The sequence below is a fragment of the Heterocephalus glaber genome, unplaced genomic scaffold, assembly GCF_053883595.1.
Source record: "Heterocephalus glaber isolate CG9 unplaced genomic scaffold, H.glaber_assembly_v1.0 deba00001781, whole genome shotgun sequence".
NCBI classification, from domain to species: Eukaryota; Metazoa; Chordata; class Mammalia; order Rodentia; family Bathyergidae; genus Heterocephalus; species Heterocephalus glaber.
In genome coordinates, this window is record NW_028258467.1 from 1,929,354 (window position 1) to 1,951,090 (window position 21,737).

The 21,737-nt window shown below is 50.8% G+C and overlaps 1 protein-coding gene across 2 annotated transcripts in view; it reads right to left on the minus strand.

The window, feature by feature from the left end:
- Rab11fip3 (RAB11 family interacting protein 3) overlaps nt 1-21,737 on the minus strand; it is a 96,951-nt gene that overhangs the window by 11,825 nt on the left and 63,389 nt on the right. Inside the window, exons 6-15 of one of the 2 annotated variants that reach the window (XM_004873783.4) lie at nt 20,382-20,516; nt 16,885-16,920; nt 12,255-12,348; nt 10,759-10,862; nt 8,840-8,980; nt 7,283-7,364; nt 6,371-6,508; nt 6,007-6,162; nt 5,396-5,536; nt 98-5,325 (exon numbers count right to left, since the gene is read on the minus strand). In XM_004873783.4, the coding sequence (XP_004873840.3) occupies nt 5,212-5,325; nt 5,396-5,536; nt 6,007-6,162; nt 6,371-6,508; nt 7,283-7,364; nt 8,840-8,980; nt 10,759-10,862; nt 12,255-12,348; nt 16,885-16,920; nt 20,382-20,516 (1,141 nt within the window). In that variant the 3' untranslated portion in view covers nt 98-5,211. The remainder of the gene's footprint in view (nt 1-97; nt 5,326-5,395; nt 5,537-6,006; nt 6,163-6,370; nt 6,509-7,282; nt 7,365-8,839; nt 8,981-10,758; nt 10,863-12,254; nt 12,349-16,884; nt 16,921-20,381; nt 20,517-21,737) is intronic. The other variant, XM_004873784.4, reaches the window with a different exon arrangement.

The window sequence follows — 21,737 nt, forward strand, 5'->3', positions numbered from 1 at the left end:
GACTGGACTACAGCTACCAGAATGCCTTACGAGGGAACAAGGGGCGGGGCTCTCAGAAGCAGCTTCTGGGCTGGGTCTGGGGTCTGGTCCAGCTTACTCCAAGGCAGGGCTGAGGGTCTTGATGTTCTTGGACCAAGTTGAGAGCTAGGAGGTCTATCTGCGGAGGGGTCAGGCCATCCCGTGGTTGCTCCCAGCCTCTTCCAGGTCCCCTCCGGGATGTCTAGCTCTGTTCCTGGCGACTCCTCCAGGGCTCCGCGTTCAGAAGCAGCGGTCGTGCAGATTGGCTTGAGTCTGAGGTACAGTCTCGTGAATCACGATGTCACTTGGTCATATGACTTCTCGGCCTGTTCCCTTAACTCAAGGGAATCTGTCTTTAAACTGGGCCACCCACCTCCCCCAGCCCTGAGCCACCCCTTCACGAAAGAGCTCCTTAGGCTTACTGTTCCTTTAGGGCCATTTGGCTGCCCCCGAGGTCACTCACACTCAAAGCTTCCTAAGCCCACTTCAGGCTGTTCTATCCTCTGTCCTCTGAGCGCGCGCCGGAATGGTGGAGAGGATGGGCCTAGGAATCCTGGAAGCAAAAGCTGCAGTGAGAGAGGGATTTGAGGGGAGCTGGGCCTTCGAGAATACCATGCAGGAAATGAGGATCAGACCAGAAAGAAGTGAGGCTCTTTTGGAGACTCAGGAGAGACCACCAGATCTGTGGTAAGATGGAGGTGAGTTTTTCAAGTGAGAGAGTGGGTGAAATTTACTCTAGGGCTCAGAAAATCTGCACCTATAACAATAAGCCCTCTAGGAATAGGGCCATGCACCAGGAGAGCCAGAAAGCCGAAGACGAACCATTGTACTCTGGATGCACACCTGTGTCCTGATGGGAAGGATCCCACTTTTAGTGGTCAGGTCAGAAGTTGGCTTTGAGACAAATCTTTGTTTGAGGGTCTCAGTAGATAGTCCAGCCTGGCCTTGCAGCAATCCTCCTGCCTCGGGCTCCTGAGTGCTGGAATTACAGGAATGCACCACCACGCCTGGCACAGAAACTGGCTTTCTAAATAGTCCTAGGTGGCAGGACATTCATCTGTCCTGGGAGACTTATCCCCTTGCTCTGGAACACCAGTCCCAGGCCTACTGGCCATCTGCAGAGGGCAGCTAGCAGGCTGCCTGGAGGACATTAAGGACTATATAGAGGGTTCTGCTCTTTGTAACCTGGGCAACCTCTCAACTTCCCAGTGTGAAGGGTGCAGCCTTTGGGCAATGTGGCCTTCACATGAGAGGACACTGAGAGTGGATTTTCAGTGATCATAGTGGTTGAGATCAGAGCTAATATTGCTCCTCAAAGAGGAAAGGAGCAGTCTTGTGACCTGCTTGCCATAGAAACAGCTAATATTTGGCCTGTGGATCTGTGGCTCCAGCTAGATTACTGCAGATGGCAAACTCAAGCCAGTGTTGCTAAGCAGGGCCCTATGAGTGGATCAGGGCAGGAACAAGGCCTGCCATTATGGTAGTCTAGTTGCTCAAAAGGGCCTAAGGAGGAATCTTAGGATTGTTGAGGGAAATGGAGGAAATAGGCATGATAAGGGACAAGGGTCTCTTCTGCATCTCTAGTCACACTGTGGTCATCCTTAGTGTTCTGAAGAAAAGCCTTTGGGTTATCAACTGTTGACTGAACCCTGCTCCGTGCCAGTTTGGTCCTTGTCAGAGGACACAATCTTGACATGTGGACACACTTAAGTCACAAGATAGCCTGGGGATGTGGGAGCAGCAGAGAGCCCTGCAGGGTCAAGCAGCCCAGTTCTCCTTGAACCAACTTGGGGCCCAACCCTGTTCTAGGCTTTGGACACACAGCAGTAAACAGACCAAGAGGCAGTCATGGAGTCAAGTTTCTCAGGGATGAACACGTCGGTAGCTTGGTGTGATGGCCATAAGATGGCCAGGCCAGCTGCTCAAATCTAAAGCTCAAATTTTGCAAATTACTCTATCACCACTTGCTTTATGAGCCACATACACCTGGGTCCAGATAATCAGTGAGCTAACAGGATAACAAAATGGAAAGGATTCCTGGTTGAAGTTCCTGCCCTCCTTTGGGACTCTAGGTCTGTGAACTGCTGGCAGGTGGAGGGGCCTATGCTCTCTGGGTAGCTGCCTTGGGGTCTAGCTAAATGGTGAGGTAACTTCCTATCCTTACTGCCAATAGGTTTTCTCCCAGAGGAGGGGCAAAGTCACTGCTCCTGTTTGCTTAGTCCAAGCTTTATCTATGCTGTTCTATTAGGCAGAATTAAAACTTGGAAGGTTCAAGCAGTGGCAATGTACCAAGTCAGGGACCAACTGGATACAGGATCCACCTTGGGAGGGGCAGGTCTGCTGGAGGCTCCAGTGTGGCAAACCCTGTGGCCAGCTGATTGCAGTGGGACGGGGCTGGGGGTTGACCACCCAGGAGGGACTTCCTGGGATCTCCAGGTTTCCTCTGGGAATGTCCCACTGCAAGAAGCTCAGGCTTCTTGGGAACATTTTCCATAACAATGGGTTTTGATCATGTCCTTCCTTGCCCCACACTATGTACTAAACGGGGGACTGTATCTTCCTTGGGCTGGAGACTCCATAGAGCCATAGGCTCCTGAAAGACCTATTGTGCTTCCAGCTACCCTAGATAGCCCCTGCTGGTACCAAGACAGATGACCACAAAACCTGGGTAGGTGGGAGGGCAGGCCATAACCCTCTGGACAGAAACTCAGAAACAGACTTGTCTGTGCCTCCAGATTTCTCTGTTCTATCCACCAGGTGTCCAGGGCTCCTGGGCCAGATCCTGGTAAATGGAGTGGCTCTGCTGACCTTCCCCAAAGAGAAGCCAGAGTGTACCCCCTCCTGGCAACTCTGGGTAGCAGCTGGATCTGAGCAGTCAAGACCTTGGTCTGAGGATAACCACCAAGCAAGTAGCTTAGTATGAGGGTCATGGGAGAGCTATTGGTTTGTGGTTTGCTGTTCTGGGAACACCTGAGCTGGGTAAGTGTCCTAAAAAGCTGATGTTTGGGCCTTTTTGGCCTACAAGATGCCCTTCTTCCAATCAGACATGGTTACTTCCCCTCAGAACTTGGTAATGCTGTCCTTGTGATTACAGGGCCACCTGAATCCTTCAGCTGCTCAGCCTCGCCTTCTATGTATTGGGTGCTTCTAGAGGTGCTGTCTCCTACTACCCAGCACAGTCCCAACCTTTCCTTTATCCCTATCGACAAAGGATGTATATCCTAGAGGGCAGAGGCATTGTGCCTGAGACTTGTGGAACACACACCCCTCCCACACTGATGGCACAGCCAGGTCATCAATCCTGGGGCCTCAGGAAGGGGCCTAGCTTGACCAAGCTGCAAAGCCAAGATGGTCTCCATGTGTCTGAGCTCTGAATCATGTGTCCCAGCTCAGAACTCTGAGAAATGCAAGGCCAAGATCCTGGGCATCCCACCCACCCCACCACCCTGTGGAGGAAGGAGCCAGCTTTTGTATGTGTAGTAACAGCTTTAATCTGTGGTGGCCAACACATTGGTCAGGACCCTGCTGGCCTTCCACCCTCCCGTGTCCAAGCAGGAGGAGTCATTTCTCAGGAGTTGAAGCAGGCGCCACGTGCAGGTTGGTCATTGGTATCTCAGTATCTCCTGGAAACTAGAGTTTACAGTCACAGCACTGCTGAGTGATCAGCAGAACAGGTCATAGTCCATGTTATAGGGCTGAGACCTGGGCACAGAAAGGCAGGGCTCCAGTATTTATATATTATACATATATATATATATATATATATATATTTCATGTGTATACACAGATAGTTTTTCTCTCTGGAAAGTATTAAAAAATTGATCCACCTTCAATCTATAAAAAATACCTACTCTACATGATAGAAAAATCTCTCTTCCAAGTTTACACTGATTTACACCAAAGGCTTTCCCCAGAATGTACAACACGAGGCAACATCTTAAACTGTAGTGTAGAAGGGCCACGTAGAGGGATGCAGGGCAGCACACATACACTCACGCTTGTGTGCACACTCATGCACGCGCGCACACACACACTTGCACACAGTGGGGTGGCCAATCTTTGTGACAGGTCTTGGTCCACCTGGGAATGCCCGGGGACTCCCAGGCTTGGGGAAGGCCCAGTAGCTGTGAGGTGGCACTGCCCATTTGGGTTGGGCAGGCACTGTGCAGGAAGGTCACCCAGTACTCCTGTGTCCTTAGAGAGCAGCCCTGTCCACACAGCTGCAGGACCTACCCCAGGGAAAAACAAAACTTCAAGTCAGATGCCAAGAAGGAAACATGGTTCCAGACACCTGGACTCTAGCCTGGGAAATATGGACTTCATCCAGGGCAGTGACGGTCTGCCTAGAGGGTGTGGACTCCAGGAGGCCAGAGCAGGTCATACCTACAGAACAGTGGCCCCTGTAGTGAGAGGGGCCAGCACTGTCCACCCCATTCAGGGAGTGAATTCCACACAGTCAAGATCTCAAGTCCTGGAATCAGAAAAAAGGGTCCTAGTGCACTTCTGCCTCAGCCTCCGCACAAAGCCCTTGAAGGTTACTACAGTTACAGTCAGGGCATGGAGTGGCTGTGTGGCTTAGAGGTCCCTGGTCTTGAAGCTGGACAGAGATGGCCATCTGGCTGGGTGATGGCCTGGGCTGCTCAGGGAGAGCTGGCAGGACACATGGTTCCCAGCCAGACCCCATACATACCAGCCTCCCCCTCCTGGCCTTCCCATACCATGTCCCATGGGAGGATCCAGGACTTGGACACCATTCAGGAGTGGCTGGGATGGGGTGGCACCATGTGAGGGCGCTTGTGGGGGGAACTGCACCCCTGGTAGGGACCCGTTTTCTTCCTTTCTGCCTGATAGGGCTGCATGGAGGGAAGAGGGGTCAGAGGGCTCATCTGGCCTGAGAAGCTGTCCCGACTCTGCACACAGCTTAAGAGCCCATCCTCAATGACCAACGATGGGCACTGTAGCCAGGCAATGTGGGGTGGGGAGGCCCTGCCACAATCCTTGTCTGCTGTGGGCTCAGTCCCACTCAGTCACAAGGGTTCCCCTCCTTCCTCCCTTCCCCACTGCCCAAGGAGGACCCCCACACGCCCTGGGCTGGGCAGGCTGGGGACCTGCTGGTCTTGGCTCCTTATGGTGTGGCGGGGCACTCAGGATGCTGGTGGCGTCCTGAGCCAGTCCACACTGGGCTCTGGTCCCCTACTTGACCTCCAGGATGGATGGGTTGGTCTCCATGATGGCAACAATGATCCTGTCAATGTAGTCCTGTAGGCGGAAGTTGATCTCCTCCTGCTTCTGGATGGCTTCCATGAGCTGTGTTGAGAGCAAGGGGTTGGTGTTGGGCACACAGACCTTGGGGCACAGACAGGAGGGGAACACTTACCTCATCACGGGAGACTGAGCTGATCTCTGCAGCCAGGGACTCCGAGAAGGCTGTGGAGAAGAGGCTTCTGGCACCCTGGATGCTGAGAGTGATGATCTGCCCATTCAGCTCATCGTTCTGCTCCTTCAGGCTGCGGTTGTCCTAGGAGGCACAGAAGCATCATCATGCTTGGCCAGGACAAGAAGGCCTGCAGCTCAGTTCCCCGTCCGGGCCAGCTGTTTGGTTTAGATCTAAAATGTCTCCCAAAAGTCTTGTCTTCAGAGGTGGGGCTTTTGGAGAGTGACTGGATCATGGGGGTGCTACGTTCATCTGTGGATTAATCCATTCATGAGTTTATATGTTGTTAGAAGGTGGGGCCTGGATGGAGGGATGGGTCACTAGAAGGCCATATTCATGTCCCTCACTCCTCCTTTCTCTCTCTGCTTCCTGGCTGCCCTTCCATCATGCCACTTCTGCTTGGGGCCAGCTAACCATGAACTGAATCCCCTGAAAATTGAGCCAAATTAAATCTGTCCTCTTCTAAGCTGTGGGTGTCACGTATTTTATCCTAGTGATGGAAATGCTAGTACTCCAGCCTTCGGGAAGCTTCTGTGGGCTGGACTGAGCCATACCTGCTTGAGCCTGCGGACCTCCTGCTCCAGCTCACTCTCCCTGGTGCGGCTATGGTATTCCTGCAACCCTAGGCTGCTGCTGCGGCCCCACCTCTGCTCTGCCTCCAGCTTGAGGAGCTGCAGATGCTCCAGCTGCTTACGGAGGTCCTCAATTAGCTGTGAAGGAAGCACAGGACAAGCACCTGTTAAATCAGCCTGGCCTTTTTCTCCCACAGTCCAGGAGGTCATCAGGCACCAGCAGCACTGCTAAGAGTAACAGCTAAAAGTCTGTCAAGGTGACAAAGGCTGCTCTGGCTTCCCCCCAGGAGCAGGCTGCATTGGGCAGAGTAGGGGGCATGGGAAGGGGAAGGCTGGCCCTGCTCACCTCTTGGGTTGCCTCCTTGTCTCTCTGGAACTGGTGCCGCTCATGGTTCAGCCTATCCCCCATCTTTCTCTTGTTCTCCTGCTCCTCACTGAGCCGCAGCGTCAACCCTTCAATCTCATCCAGCAGCTTCTGCTTCTCCTGCAAAAGTAAGACCCGTGAGGAGACATGGCACATCCAGCCAGTGCATACAGCTTGATTCTGAAGCTTGTCCCTGAAATTACTGCACAGTCTAGTGTCACTGACTGGGAATGTGTCTAAGCCTTCCTATTCAGGCTGCACTGCCTCATGGCCAAGGCACACATAACAGCTGTTTCTCGAAAGGCTGAGACAAAAGGTTAGGACCTGATTCAGTGTGTGCATTTCTGGTCTGACACCTGTGGCTTACAGGAGTCAGAGCCCACATGGTCTCGGAACACCTTCTGGTTTCAGAGCTTTCAAGGGGTACTTGATGAAGAATGAGAGGAGAAGAGGGGCCTCTAAGCAAGTAGCCAGGACACAGGGCCCAGGTTGCTGACCCTCCCACAAATCTGCAGGAGCAGGCCAACTAGAGGCCTCCACAGTCTGCCATGCAAGGGACTCTGTTCTCTGTATTCAGACCATGGGGTTGATCTTGTGGACCTCTGGGTTCATGGATCCTGAGTCCACAGGAGGCTGGGTAGAGCCCAGTGCCCTCTGACAAAGAGATGGCTCCTTCACACCTGAGTACTGCAGGGCCAGGTAATGTCATCCTGCCCTTAAGAGTAGCTGCCCCACTCTCTGGGAGGCCCTAAGTGCATTATCATCACACCCTGTCAGTGTGAAGAGCAGAGAGCACAGGAAACCCCATGCTCAGGACAGCTGAAGGCTGATCCTGGCACCCACAGGTGAGAATGGCCTGGCCCTGCTGGTCACAGCCTGCAGTCAGCAGTTCACCTCTTCCAGACGCTCAATGTTGGCCTTCAGACAGGGCGTACAGGACCGCAGCTCACTGTTCTCCTCATCCAGCTGCTGCAACCTGGGACATGAGAACAAGGCTGGGACCTGCTCTCTCAAAAATGTGCCTCTGCACATTTTTAAGGGAGGCCTAGTGTCTGGAGGAATCCTCCTAGGACCTGCATTGTGACCCAAATGCCCACATAAGTCTTCACCCCATGTAAGTGCTCCAGGCCAAAGCTTTTCTGTAACCCATGTCAGCTGTTAAAATATATTTGGGGTTGGGGATAATTTAGGTTTACAGAAAAGTCGCAGACAATGTAGCTTCCCCGGGGCCTGCCTTGTTTCCTTTCCCTCATGTCGTCACAGCTCACCACTATGGTGCATTTTTCTCATCAAGTACACACCCAGATGGCCCACACTTCACCAAACAGTCCATTGTGGATTTTCCACCAAAACCCAGGATCCCACCAGGGACCCCTAGCATCACCCCTCATGTCTCCTATGTTACCTGGTTTGTGAGTCTCCCAGATCGTCCTACTTTGTTACCCTGGTGTGTTGCCAGCCCTGGCCATGTGTCCTGTAGAATGCCCCTCAGACTGACTCTGTCAGATGTTTTCTCATGGTTAGATGGGGCAATGGGTTTGGGGAAGACTCCACCTTGGTGCAGGACCTTCTTGTCACACCTTACCTGACACCCACAGGACTCACAAGTCACCTGGTTAAGCTGTGTCTGCCAGGTGTTCCCTCTGTCCAGTCACAGCTTTCTGCCCACTGGGTAAGCCAACCCAGTCCATCCCCTAGGGGAGGAGGAGCCTGGCCACCTCCTGGATGGCTATCTACAGATACTTCCTGGAACTCCTCTGAGGAGTGTGTCTTCCCCATCTACTTACTGACTAGCTGTCTGTGTCACTGAGGTCTCCTGCATAAGTAGTTACACCTTGAGCGATGCCCCTGTAGGGCACTGTCCTAGGCTGTTCCTGCTCTGGTGTTGGAAGCTCTTATAATTGGCCTCAGTGTCCCTCTGACACATCCATGAATGTGTGTGTGGACACTCTGGTTATCCTTTTAGTGTGTTTGTAAATGTACCAAATATCTGCAGTATCAGTTCCAAGTAAGCACAAAAGTAATTCTGTAAAAGTCTCTTTAAAAAAGTTTCTTTCTTTTTTTGAGAAAGGGTCTCACTATCCTGCCCAGGCTGCTCTCCAATTCCTTGACTCTTTGGCTCAAGCAATCTTCCTGCCTCAGCCTTCTGAATAGCTGGGACCACTGTCCCCCAATGCACTTGGATGAGACAAATATGTGATGGGGGACATGGACAGGACAGACTTGCAGAAGCAAGGGTCAGCCTCTGAACATAGGTTTCATGGCCTTTGAGGAGAATTCTGAGGTTCTCTCCAGTTGGGTTTCCTCCTTTTTCTTTAGTACCAGGAATCGAACTCAGGACCTCACGTTTGCCAGGCAGGCACTATACCGCTGAGCTACATCCCAGCCAATCCTTTTTCTAAAGCAAAACTTTTTCCTACATGTTGTATCTTTTGGGACTCTATTGCCTACCTAGCCTGCAGGTTCTCAATCTCGATGCTCTTCTCTCGCTCCATCTTACACAGAAGTTCTTTCTGCTTTCTTGCCTCTTCTAGTACCATTTCGTGGGCTCTCAGCTCCTGTTCCTTCAGCTGTTCCTCCAGGGCATTGGCTCTAAAGGCAAAGGGGAGGAGACAAAGGTGTCTACTATGCCCAGCAGGTGATGGAACACTGCACTGATACTGGCTGCTGCCCACTGCAGCCAGTTTGGCCTAGACATTAAGAGCTAGGGAGAAGTCAGAAAGCACTTGAGGTCCAAGGGCTACAGAACTCTGTAGAAAGTGAACGTGACAGCTAAATGCAGCAATCCTGTAGTGAGAGTAACTGATAATGGATAACAAGATGAAAATGGAACCTCCATACTGAGCTCAGGACACAACCCTCTCTGGAGACACAAGACACACTTAACAGGCCATGGAACTGAAGCCCTTCAGAAGCATGGCTGGCCCCCCAACTCGGCAGCAGGAGCTAGTGGCAGGTACTTCCTCAGTGGGAATGCGAGGGGATGGGCAACGCTAAGTCAAGGCCTACATTTCACAAGACAACTTATTTCTGTAGTGCTGATTTGTGCAGCTTGGTCTGCAAGCTCTGACTCTCACAGAGCTCCGGAACTGGAGGACAGTCAGTAACATCAGCCTCATGCAGAGGGAGACACCTAGCTTTAGGAGTGCTGGGTCATCAAGGGGACACCTACTACCAGCACACAGTGACAAAGTGTGGCCTTTGTCCAGTGCCATTCAGAATTCTCAGCAACCACATACTCAGGTTATGGATGAGAAAACAGGCTCAAAGCCCCGTTAGGTTGTGTCAGAGCTAGCATGTGGCTCTGGCAGTCTGGCCAGCACAGCAGCTCCAGGCAAAGAATCTCTCCCATGGATTCCACAAGTGCCCCTGCCCCAACAGCAGATTCCCCTCAAGACTAAGCTCTTCTCATTGTGCATGAGAAACATTACTGTGAATACACACATCTGGCTGGAGAATGCAGAAAAATCTGCATCAGAAGGGAACTTGTCCCTTCCTCGGTGCAAAACCAGCAGCTGTGCTTCATTTCCTTTTTAGCACCTCCACCCAGGCATGACTGGACTACAGATCCTGTCTCCTGCTCAGTGTGCCTTTCCACTACCAAGTGGCTTCCACAGCCAGGAATCCTCAAAGATAAATCCTGCCCCACACAGGTGCTCCCTGACCTGTTCCTCCACTGCAGGGCTTTGCCCTCACCCGCAAAGCCCTCCTGCTGTCTCCAAGGCCCTGCCATAATCTTAAGTTCCCTACACCTCGGTTTTACCATCTGAAATGGAGATGGTGTCTGCTTCTGTGGTGACAGTAAGATGACTGGGACTGCAGATGAGATGTACAAAGTATAGTAAACATCTTGAAGAAACATGCCCCCACCCAGGGATCGGTGCTATGAGGGTGGGGCTCAGAAACAGGGCACAAGCTGGAGGCCAGCAGCAGGTGGACACTGGGCCAGCCCTAGGAAGGCTCCCAAGTTCTCCAGAAAACTTACCTAGAGGGGATCCATGTACAATGACACCCACCATGAGCTGAGAAATACATCTCTTCTGGGTTTGTTCTGATCCTGGGGACCAAGCCCATGGCCCAGCCTGCCATGCATGCCCTCCTCCACCACCCATGCCTCAGTCCCTCCTGTGGGCTTTAATCTGTTCTTCTCAGTGGCCCCCAGGATGAGCTTTGTGTCTTGTGTTCACTGCTCACTATCAGACCTCTTTTGCATGGGCATGGGCAAGGGGTCACCTTTCCCTTGCTCCTCTAGGGCCCTCTGTGTCTAGGCCCAGATACCTGCAGGGGAGAATACTCAAATGAGAGTCTCAGGTCTACCCAGCCAGCACCTGAATTGACGTGCATTTCCAGGTGAGCAGGACCCTGCTCACCTGTGCACCAGTTGGAGGTTCTCCTGCCTCAGTCTGCTGTGCTGCTCCCCTGCGGCCATGCTGTCCTTCTCCAGTTCTGACACCCGCCTCTCCAGGAAGATGACCTTGGTAATGAGACACAGCTTGAACATCAGGGAGGAGAGGGAGGAGGGCTGCATCCCCAGGGAGCTTCTAGGGGGCAGCACAGAATCCCATAAGTGCCCAGCTGAGCTGGGGTTTTATTCAGCCCTGGCTGATACTGCCCCAGGAACCCCCCGCAGCTTTCTACTGGGTCACTCTGTCACCACCACAGAACAAGGAACACACTATAGTTCTGAGATCTGAGGGCTCAAGAGCAGCCTTCTAACTGCACGCAGAGCAGTGAGGGAGTGAAGGCCATAGTCCATGACACAAGCAGGGCCCCTGCTCTGCCCCACACAAACCATGGAGGAGATCCAGGCAACTGGGGACATAAGTGACAGAAAGGCCCATGTCTCAGCCCCTCTCTTCTTCAGGGGGGGTTCATGTGAGAAGGGAGACAGACAGCACAAAAGCAGGAGGAATGATGGCAGAGAAGGAAGAGCACAGCCTAAGACTGCAGCATGCAGATGTTGAGATTCCATAGAGGTGGAGTGCAGGAGGGGGCACAGATGAAGTGCAGGAGATAGCAGGAGGGATGGGATATGGGAGGGGGTGGAGATGAGGTGCAGGATGATCTAGGAGAGATGGGGTGCAGGAGGAGTAGAGGCAGAGTGTAGTAGAGGGGAGAGATGGGGTTTGGGGGGTAAAGACAGGGTGTGGGAGGGAAGATGGCGTACGGGATCAAGTAGAGACAAATGGGGTAGGAAAGACAGATGCAGAAGAGGGAGGAGATGGTGCAAGAAGGGGTAGAGATAGAGTACAGGACTGGGTGAGGAAGATGAAGTGAAGGGGAAATGGGGTGTATGGGGAGAGATGGGGGTGTGGGGACACAAGGGGTGCTGTCGCCCCTCCCCAAGTCTCAGGCTGGCCTTGGGAAGCAGGGGTTTGACCTCTACAGTTCCCTGCCCTGTGGCCAGGGCAGGCCAAATGTCCAGGTCTCATGGGCCCTAGTAAGTTGAATCTCTGGGTATTCCTGCCACTGTCCCTGGGCTGTCTCCTCTGTGCGCACAAAGGGACTCATGTAGTATCTGAAATCCCAGCTCCCACTCCAGCTCCAGTCCTTTCTGATGCTCCAGTTGCTCCCATAAAATTCTCTTCATCCCATAGTCACTGAACCCTTGAGGGAACTTGCTGAGGAATGTCAAGGCTGTGTGGTCCATCTAATTATCTCTAGTGAATGCCACTGCCAATTTCTGTTGGGCTATCCAGACAGCATCCCCCAAGTGCTAAGATAAAGCCAGGTGTCTTTTCAGCCACCCAGTGCCCACAGAGTACAAGACAGCACATTTGGGGACAGCCTCAGACCCTGGCTGCAGTTGGCTTATACTGCCCATAACCTGCTCCTGGGCCCTCAGTCCTCAGCACTCAGTGCCTACCTTGTCAGCAATGTCCTCCTCTGGGGCCTCCACAGGCTCTGATGGAGCATCCTCCAAGGCCTCCATGGTCAGGGCCCCCGACTGGTGCAGGTACCTGTGGAAAAGAATCAATAGCAGAGGGAAGAAGGGGGAAAACAAAATGGTAAGCTCTCCCAACACCAGCACTGCCAAGTCCCTCTGAAAGGCAGACAGTAGCATGACAGCTACAGGCTCTCTGCTCCAGAGGCTGTGGTCTTCCTGATCAAAGCACTGAGCAAACAAAGTTTCTGGGCCAGTCACCTTTACTGAGGGGCCAGGAGAAGGCGGCACTCTGGTTTCAGAGTCCTCCTGGCACTCTTTGGAGCCTGAGAGAACATGACCTCTCTCCCTGCCAGCTGTGCTTAGAGAAGGGCACTTTGTACTTATGTGCAATAAAACATAACATTGTTCCTCACCACGATAGGAAACTGACTGTGCTTCCACCAGAGACCTGTCAAATATTAATTCAGAATCCTGACTCCTGTACATGGCACCTAGAGACCACTGTGACACTTGTCAAGCATATACCCTGGGGCAGTGACAGCTTAGGATTTTGAGGACAGGTGTGAATCTAGGATTCCTACTTGGGTCACACCGTGGTTACATGTGGAGCCTGGTTCAGCCATGCTTGGGAACACCCAGACATGGATATCCATCCCTGGAGCACCAGCCAGTGGACAGGATGCATTCAGCCCAGGGCTCTGGGACAACTGGCCCTGAGGGCCTCACGCCTCACACTGTGGCCTCATGAAGGAACTGTTCCTTCCTTCAGTGCCTCATCAGATCCCAGTGAGTACCTTTACATGGTTCTAGCTAACCTCATTTGTTGTGGTGGGTCTCCATCAACACTACTTAGCAGGATTCTATAAAACCCTCAGAATATCTGTATAAATGTGCCAACAGCAAGCCTGCATATAGAGTTCTTTCCACACCCTGGGACCCTTGATGCTGAGCCATACTTTAAGCTTGACAACTCAACACTTGCAGCTGAATGACAGAAAAAGACTCACTTTCTCTGAGCCTCATTCTCCTATAAAATGGGGATCTGCCAGCAATTACGAGGTTTAGACAAAGGTATGTTTATAAACAGCTTTGCGAAGGACATAGCTCATACTAAGAATTCAACTGAGTGGTAACAGTAATCACACTGAAAATGTCTACTTCATCTTATCAATAAATGAAGCTGTTGGGCTGGGGATTTAGCTCAGTGGTTTCGCTGCCTGCTGCCCAAGCGCAAGGACCCGCGTTCGATCCCCAGTACCAAAAAAAATAAAAAAATAAAAAATAAATGAAGCTGTTTCCTTTTTAGCACTGAGTTTCTATATTTCCTTTTCAGTCATAAATGTTCTAAGGAGAAAAGAAAGTAGATGCCTCCAACCCCTCGACCACAAACTTGTGCTCGTGGGTGCTTCCAGAAAGGGCTGGCTCTGGGGTTTTCTTGAATTCTCAAAAGTACTGCCAGACATTGTGTTCTCAGCTATTGCTGCTCTTAAACACCCAGAACCTCAATCGCAATGTGATCCCACTGCCAGGCCCAGGAGCGGCTTATCTCAGACCCCAAAGATCACCCTGAGCAGGGGCTATGGCACTTCCAAAGGCTGACCCAGGTACAGGAAGGATGTACCTGTCCCCAAGTGTCCAGCATATGGCCTGGCCTACCCCCTCTCAGGAAATCCCCTCCTCCCTTTCCTGAAAAGGGACTGTGGGAAGTGCCTGATCCACCCCAAAAAGAGGCAGGTAAAGTCTGGCAGGTGGACAAGTTGCTGGGGTTCCTGAAATCCAACTTTTGCCTGGGGACTGGAGGGGTAATTTGCCTGTTGAGGGTCCCACTGGTGCTTCTTCTTATCCTGGCTGACCCAGTTCTGTCCCATTTGCCTCAGCAAATGAGAGCCATTTCCACCTCCACAGATAGAGAGGAAATAGGCTCAAAGAGGTTTTGGACACAGCCAGCCACAAGGCCACAGATGGCCACTGCAAAGTCCACCATCTCAGCCACAATGCACTTGCAAATGACTGGGAACTACACAAAGTGACGTGTAACAGTGACTTTGTTTTCTGTTCTAACACTCTGGAGGCAGATTTAAGGACAAATCAGCAGCAGATTAAAATTTGCATGTACATTTATATGGAGATGTCAGTGCAATACAGAATAGGCCTCAGCATTGTAAACCCTTGCTACAAATACTTGCGGGTTGGGCCTTTTTTTTTTTTGGTACTGGGGATAGAACTCAGGACCTTGCACTTGCAAGGCAGGCATAGTGCCACTGAACCAAATCCCTGGCCTTGGGCTTTTTTTTTTTTTTTTCAAACACCAGAGTGTAACAGAATAAATTTTTGGAACGTATTTCAAAGGATGGACCCCTTGTCCAGCCAACCCTCTATTGGTGCTACAAGATTCCTCTCAGCTTGTTGGGAGCCCTTCCTCCCCACTTTGCACAAGGTGTCTCCAGGCACAAAGCCCCATAGATAGATATACAACCAGCCCCAGCGTCTGTTCAGAAGTCAGGTGTGGGAGGACGAAGAGATGGCAAACCTTTCTTAGTGCCACTGCTTACTGCCTATTTGGGTGAAAGGCTTTGATGACAGTGAAAAGCCAGTTAAGCTGTGATACGCACTGAAATAGCAGCTGGGATTCATGTCATATTCACAAGTTTGATGCCCTTCTCAAAGGTTGAGCAGGGCTGGGGATTTAGCTCAGTGGTTTCACCACCTGCTGTGTAAGTGCAAGGACCGGAGTTTGATCCCTGGTACCAAAAAAAAAAAAAAAAAAAAAAAGGGTTGAGTGAGACAACCACCAGAGAAGATGGAGTGCAGACCCTGACCTCTGCCTCCCCCAGACTCCAACCCTTCAGAGCCCCCAAGAAGCTCCAGAATGAGAAGGAGGAGGCAGGGACATAAACCAAGATAGCTCCAGAACTTTTGCTCATCATAAATAATGGAAAAAAAAAAGTCAAAAGACTCATCATAAAATTGTAAAACTTGAGGGACAAAGAAAACATCTTAATACTTCTAGACAGGGAAAAACAGTCACAAAGAAAAAAAATCAGCCAAATATACACCTGTAATCCCAACACTCAGTAGGCTGAGGCAGGAGGATTGCTGTAAGTGCAGCCAGCCTGGGCTATATAGTGAGTTCAAAGCCAGCCTCAAGTATATAGCAAGACCCTGTCTCAAAAATCAAACAGAGAAGGGCTGGGGATTTAGCTCAGTGGTTCTGGCACCTGCCTCGCAAGCGCAAGGTCCCGAGTTCAATATCCGGTACAAAAAAAAAACAACCAGAAAAACACAAAAATCAAAGACCATTAATCAAAGACCTCAGCAGCAACCCTAGCAGCAGATGGCATTAGTAACACCTTCAAACATTTTAAAGGGAAACCATCCACAACCCAGCACTCCACATCAACCACAGGACAAGAGCAAAATTACTACAAGGTCTTGGGAATGTACCTTTTGGGACCTCTTTTCTCAAGAAGCTACAGGCAGGTGTGCCAAATGGAGATAAGAAATGGGAAAGGAGAGAGGCAGAAAGCTAGATGAACCAATACCTGAAACAAAGGAACTTGCAGAGTGCAAGAGAGACATGGCCAAGATCACAATGATGAAGCCCAGAGACAGTCTGAAGAGGGGAGTGGGGCCCAGGAGGAATGCTCGCAGGGGAGAATCTAATGTTCTTAGCAGAGGGCTGGGCAGTGGGGATAGGATGGCAATTCAGAATACTTAGAAAATAAGCTGGGCATGGTGGTGGATGCCTGTGATCCCAGCACTCAGGAGCCTGAGGCAGGAAGACTGCTGCAAATTCAAGGCTAGCCTGTCTCAAAAAAGTACAAAACAAAAAAACAAGCAAAAAAAGATGAAGCAAATAAAACCATGAGAGCAATCACCAACTCCAGCAGCAGCAAATCCTTGTCAAAATGAAGACATACAGCAGGAACAAGGATAGACCTTGGGAAGGGCACTGCTATCTTACAGATCTTGGACCTTGATTTCAGCAAAGACTGTCACAGAGCTGGCCTATGGAGGTGACGTGCTGTCAACTTCACAGCAAGAACAAATAGGACCAAAGCCAAAAGCTGGCCTTCAGGACTCAAAGCAAGGCCAATCCTTCACCGCAGCTCACTGTGGAAACTACTGGTCAGGAAGGGAACAGACTAGGCAGGAGGCCATCCAGACCCAGCTCCGAGCTGGTAGGCCTCTTGCTGGGTCTCTCTGCTTGCAGTGACCTACAGCAGATAGGGTGCCTGGAGTCCCCTCCCGGCCACTGCAAGACACATAGCAGAGAGTGCCAAAAGCTTCTCAGTCCTCAATCCAGGCCCAACCCTCAACCCTAGAAATTCCCCCCACATTCTATCACCTCGAATTACTTTGAATTACTTGTCTCCACCCCAAACCATGGAAAGTAACTTTTTAAAGCTTTTATGAATGCCCTGGAAAAGAATGTCTTATGGGGGCCAGGGATTTAGCTCAGTGGTTTCGCTGCCTGCTGCGCAAGCGCAAGGACCCGAGTTCAATCCCCAGTACCAAAAAAAAAAAAAAAATGTTTTATAAAATGTTCTTTTAAAAACTACCAATACATTTTAGAACATTTTCAGCAAGTGATCGAAGTTCTGCCTACCTTGCCACCTTCCTGCTGGAGAGTCGCTTGGCTGGGCTGTGCAAAAACCAAACAAACAGGAAAATCATGTCAGGGAGCAGAAGGACAAGAGGAAGCAGGAAGCTCAGGCTGAGGAGATAGCAGGGTGCAGGCATGCAGCCCCCTACCCCAGGCAAGCCCCATGCATAGAATACCCACTCAGCAAAGACAGGGCTACAACACCGTCTCTGCCCAGCCTCCTTATTCTACCCCCAAGGCCCTACAGATGAAGTGGAACTAGACTGTAGTCCAGAGCTGATACCAATGCCTGTACCAGGTCATCTAAAGCCAGATTCACCCCTGCCCCTGACTCACGCTTGGCCACTGGAGGCCTCCAATGAAACAGGACATAGCCCTATCAGTGATAGAAAGGTTTTAACTTAGGCACTGACACTTCACATTCCCAACACCTACAGGTAGGGCAGAAATTTAGATGATTCTTCCCGAAGCCCTTCTAGGATGAGTGTGGTTAATTTTACAGAGGATGTAGCCATCTGCAAAGGCAGAAGGGCCACGTGTACCTCTTCCTCTTTCCTCTCTCATTTCTTTTTTTTCTTTCTGTGTTTTTTGTTTTGTTTTGTTTTTGAGATAGAGTCTCGCTATGTAGTTCAGGCTGGTCTGGAACTCACTGTGTAGCCCAGGTTTGGCCTTGAACTCCCAGTGATCCTCCTGCCTCAGTGTGTGCTACCACTCCTGGACCACTCCTCTCTCATTTCTGAGTGTTACTTCCCCCACCAAACTATGAGCCTCAGGCTGAAGACAACTTGTTTCCAAGCACAAGAACCACCTGCCAGGAGGAACTCGTAGCCTGTGTGCTCTTCTTCCTTGTCACTCAGCTCAGACTCATCCTTCAGTTAGCTAGCTCCCTTTGGGAAAGTTCAATTCCTTTGTGATGTGACATTTTGTCAGTAGAGGGCACTGGAGAGATGGTGCAGGCTCCCCAAGGCCTCATGGCTATGCACATCAGTCAGCAGCATCAAAGGCCAGCAACCACCCTTCTTTTCTCCTTGACCAGTGCTGGCCAGAGTGCCTCTGTCCAGACCTTTCCCAGTGAACAAACAGCTTTCCTGACAGCCACAGGGCAATTTTCCAGCAAGTTTTAGAAGATGGACCCCCAAGTCCTAACAATCCAGCACCCCCGACACCTGTCACCCACTTCTTGTGATCTGCAGTCCCTGGTAGGGTACAAACCCTGCTCTGGGTGAGTGTGGCTCTCCCTGGTGCCTTGACCTCAGTCCTGCATGGTGGTTGCTCCCCATCATTCCCGAGTTCTTGTGGTGGGTACCCTGTGCTCCAATCTGCCTTCTTCCTCCTTCATACACATTTTCCCTGTCTGGTGACTGTATGGCCCCCTCTAGGTACCATAATGCAAGTCTGATCTCAGCCTAGTATCATAGATACTCCCTAGAAGACAGGACAGGTCAGACTGCTCAGCTCACTAGCTGACATCTCAGGGTCGGCAGTTCAGTGACACTTTTATAAACTGAAAATATGTCCCTGAGTAAGGTTCTATAAGATTTTTTTTTTTTACAGGGACTCCTACATGCCTGGGACATACTACAGCTGACAATGTGTCCTGTGGTGACTGAGCAGGTGTCATCTGTGACACTAGAACTCTTGGGCATGGACTGAGCTAGATCCTTTCATCATCCACAAAGTATGACCAAGCACCTTATTTTGAGTGTTCCATGGAAACCATGAAGCTTGATTCATCCCCTTCATGAGAACCAAAGGGACTCGGGCTGTGCATCCTGGCTGAACAGATGCCTATCCCCAAGGGTGCCTAGGGAGAGGGGCAGGTGGGCTGGTCTGAGGCCTGTGGGCTTGCTGGTGGTGCTAAGTCATACCCTAGTCTATTCTGTGCCCCCACAAGGCCCAGAAGAGGTGAAGCAGGTTCTCAGCACGGGAAGAGATCACTTTCATATCAAAATCTTCAGAGAATGAGGCAAGATGTGTGTCTCTTTTCATGATAGGCCTGTATGCATTTCCATCAGTGGCCAGAGGGTAAGTCTGGACAGGAAGGACATGGCCCCTCCCAGCCAGGCTGAGCCCCTCACCAAGCACTGGACACAGCTGAAGACATATAGCTGGTGAGAACTGGTCTCCTATGAGGTGGACTCACCAGACGCCTTCAGGACACCCCTCAAAAGCACTCTGGCTTCTCACCAGGATCCCTGCATGCCCAGCTGGCTGAGGCCTCCCCCCTTCTGCACCTTACTGGTACTGCACAGAACACAGGAATGGTGAACATCACGTGCCAGGAGAGCTAGAGGCAGGACAGCAGTGCACAAAGCTGTGGGCCCACAGGGCAGGGAAGACAAAGGCAGATGCCACAGAAAGCATGGACAGCCTGGGCAGAATCCCAGTGTACTAAAAGCTTCAGGATTGTGTGCCCCCTTCTGCCACTTTTCCACACTCTCCCACAAGCCTAAAGCTCCTTTGTCCAGGAAACTGCCTGATTGCCATTCTGAGCCCCATAGCACTTGTGCCCAGCACAAGCCTGTGTGGTCACTCACTTCTTTTGCTTGGCTGGGCTAATGTGGGAAGCTCCACAAGGGCCCATCTCTGCCCCAGACCCTTCTCAGAACAACCCACCCAGGGGATTGGTCACACTCTACACTAAAACAAGACGCCTGGGGCATGTTGATGTGTGCGAACAACCCAAAGATGTTTTCTATGAATGTGTTTGTGAAGCTGTGAAGAGCTAGCAAAAGGGAGTTCCTTGAAGCATTGATGCAGCTGGGGTGGCCATTAGACAGAGGAAGGAAAGGGCTGAGATGTAACTGCACAAGGAAAGAAAAGAATTAAGACAAGCACTGGCCAAGGGGAACAGTAGGCACAGCAGTTAGACCAGTGCTGCAAAGCTGGGCTCCTCTGCAACTGGGGTGACAGATGCCTTACAGAGTTTAGGACCATAGAACACAAACTTCAATTAAAGAAGCTTTCCAGGGCTGGGGATTTGGCTCAGTGGTTTCGCCGCCTGCTGCGCAGGTGGGAGGACCCGAGTTTGATCCCCAGTACCAAAAAATAAAAAAAATAAAATAAAGAAGCTTTCCAGAAGGAGCTTACAAATCTGGTTTTGAAGACCAATCTTTAAATTTCCCAATTTTATCTCATATGATAAGTTGAAGAAATCTTTTAGTAAAACACAAGGAGTATCCTCTTTCACACCTGGGCTATGTCTTCCCTCCAAGACAACAGCTAGCAAAGCTGCTACATTCATATAGGAGAGAGACGGAGAGCAGCAAGCACAGCGCACAGCATGCAGGGAGGGCTGGGCCCAGAAAGAGTCCCACCCTCTGGACCCTCTGGGCACCTTCCTTCTGTGGGAAGTTCCAGCCTGGCAGGAAGTCCTCAGAGTTAGCCAGGTCTGAGTGACCAGGACATGGGCACCTCAGGCCAGACCAGCAAAAAATCTATGGCAGCGGGAGTCTTCCTCACCCCTGGAACACAACAGGGCCAGGCATTATATCAGTTACCTATTCATCTCAAGATCATTCAGGCGGGCAGAGAGATCCTCAAGGCGGTTGATTTGTTTGTGGCACTGGCTACAGTAAAACTCAAAAGCCTCGTCAGTGAGGATGCTGTGCAGCTTTGCAGCAAGCAGGTCGGAGCTAGAAAGACAGAAGTGTCAGTTCAGGACAGGGAAGGGCCTGTCAGGTCATCTGTGATGCCCCAGGAGGCCCAAGGAGGACAGAATAGGGCCTGAGAAAAGCAAGTTGGAAGAAAATGAAGTGTGGAACATTCTGGCTCTCACTTCTGGACATCTGTGAGTTCCTTCACCATCACTGTGAGAAGTCTGTTCCCCCTGAAGAGACCAGGACACCCACCAGCTGAAGCAGTGGTGCTGGGGTGAGGGTTTGTAGTTCTGCTGCTGCACACACCTGCCCCCTTCTGGACAGTGGACAGAACAAGCACAGTCAAGAGCTTCATTGTAAAATAAACTTTAGCAGGAGGTAAAAAAGTGCCCTGCTTCCTCCTCTGTGGAAAGCATACTGAGAGCAATGTGTGTTTCCAGGTAGAGTTTACTTGCTGTACTATTTTAATAACTGCTCTAAAACCCACCAATATCAAGAACCATGTGTGAATGGTGCTTTGCTAATAGTTTCATGCTTTTAAAAATGTGTTCTAAAAACTCAAAATTCTATTTTCTGGTTGCACTAGCTGACCATGCTGTGACTTCATTTCAGTGGTACTCAGTGCACTAGTGGACAGGATGTATCTTCTATCAGAAGCTGAGCTGGAGGCAGCCTCGTCCTGGGAGCAGGGGCCATAGGCTTTATTTATTTATTTATTTATTTATTTATTTTTGGTACCAGAGATCGAACTTGGGTCCTTCTGCTTTCGAGGCAGGCGGCAGAACTGCTGAGCTAAATCCCCAGCCCTGCCCATAGGCTTTTGAAACTAATCCACACATTAACTTTTTTTCCCTTTCTTTCTTTCTTTTTTTTTTGTTTTTTGAGACAAGGTCTGGCTATGTAGTTCAGACTAGCCTTGAACTCATATGTACCCTAGGCCGGGCTCAAACTTGCAGAGATCCTCCTGCCTTAGCCTCCCAAGTGCTGGTATTACAGGTGTATACCAGTATGCCCAATTCCACAGGTTAATTTAAAGGAAGATGGAAAAAAATGTAGCAAAGAAGTTATACTTTAGACTGAAAACAGTGGAAAAGAGACAGGAACAAACTATACCAACAGGAAGAGACTACCACAGCAGGACTGAGCACTGGGCTCAGAAATACCAAGTCCTGCTGGAAAGGCCCACTGCCTTCCACTACAGTTCCCCAGGACACACCCTGGGGAAGTGAGTACCTGGGGGCACCTGGAGGACCCCAC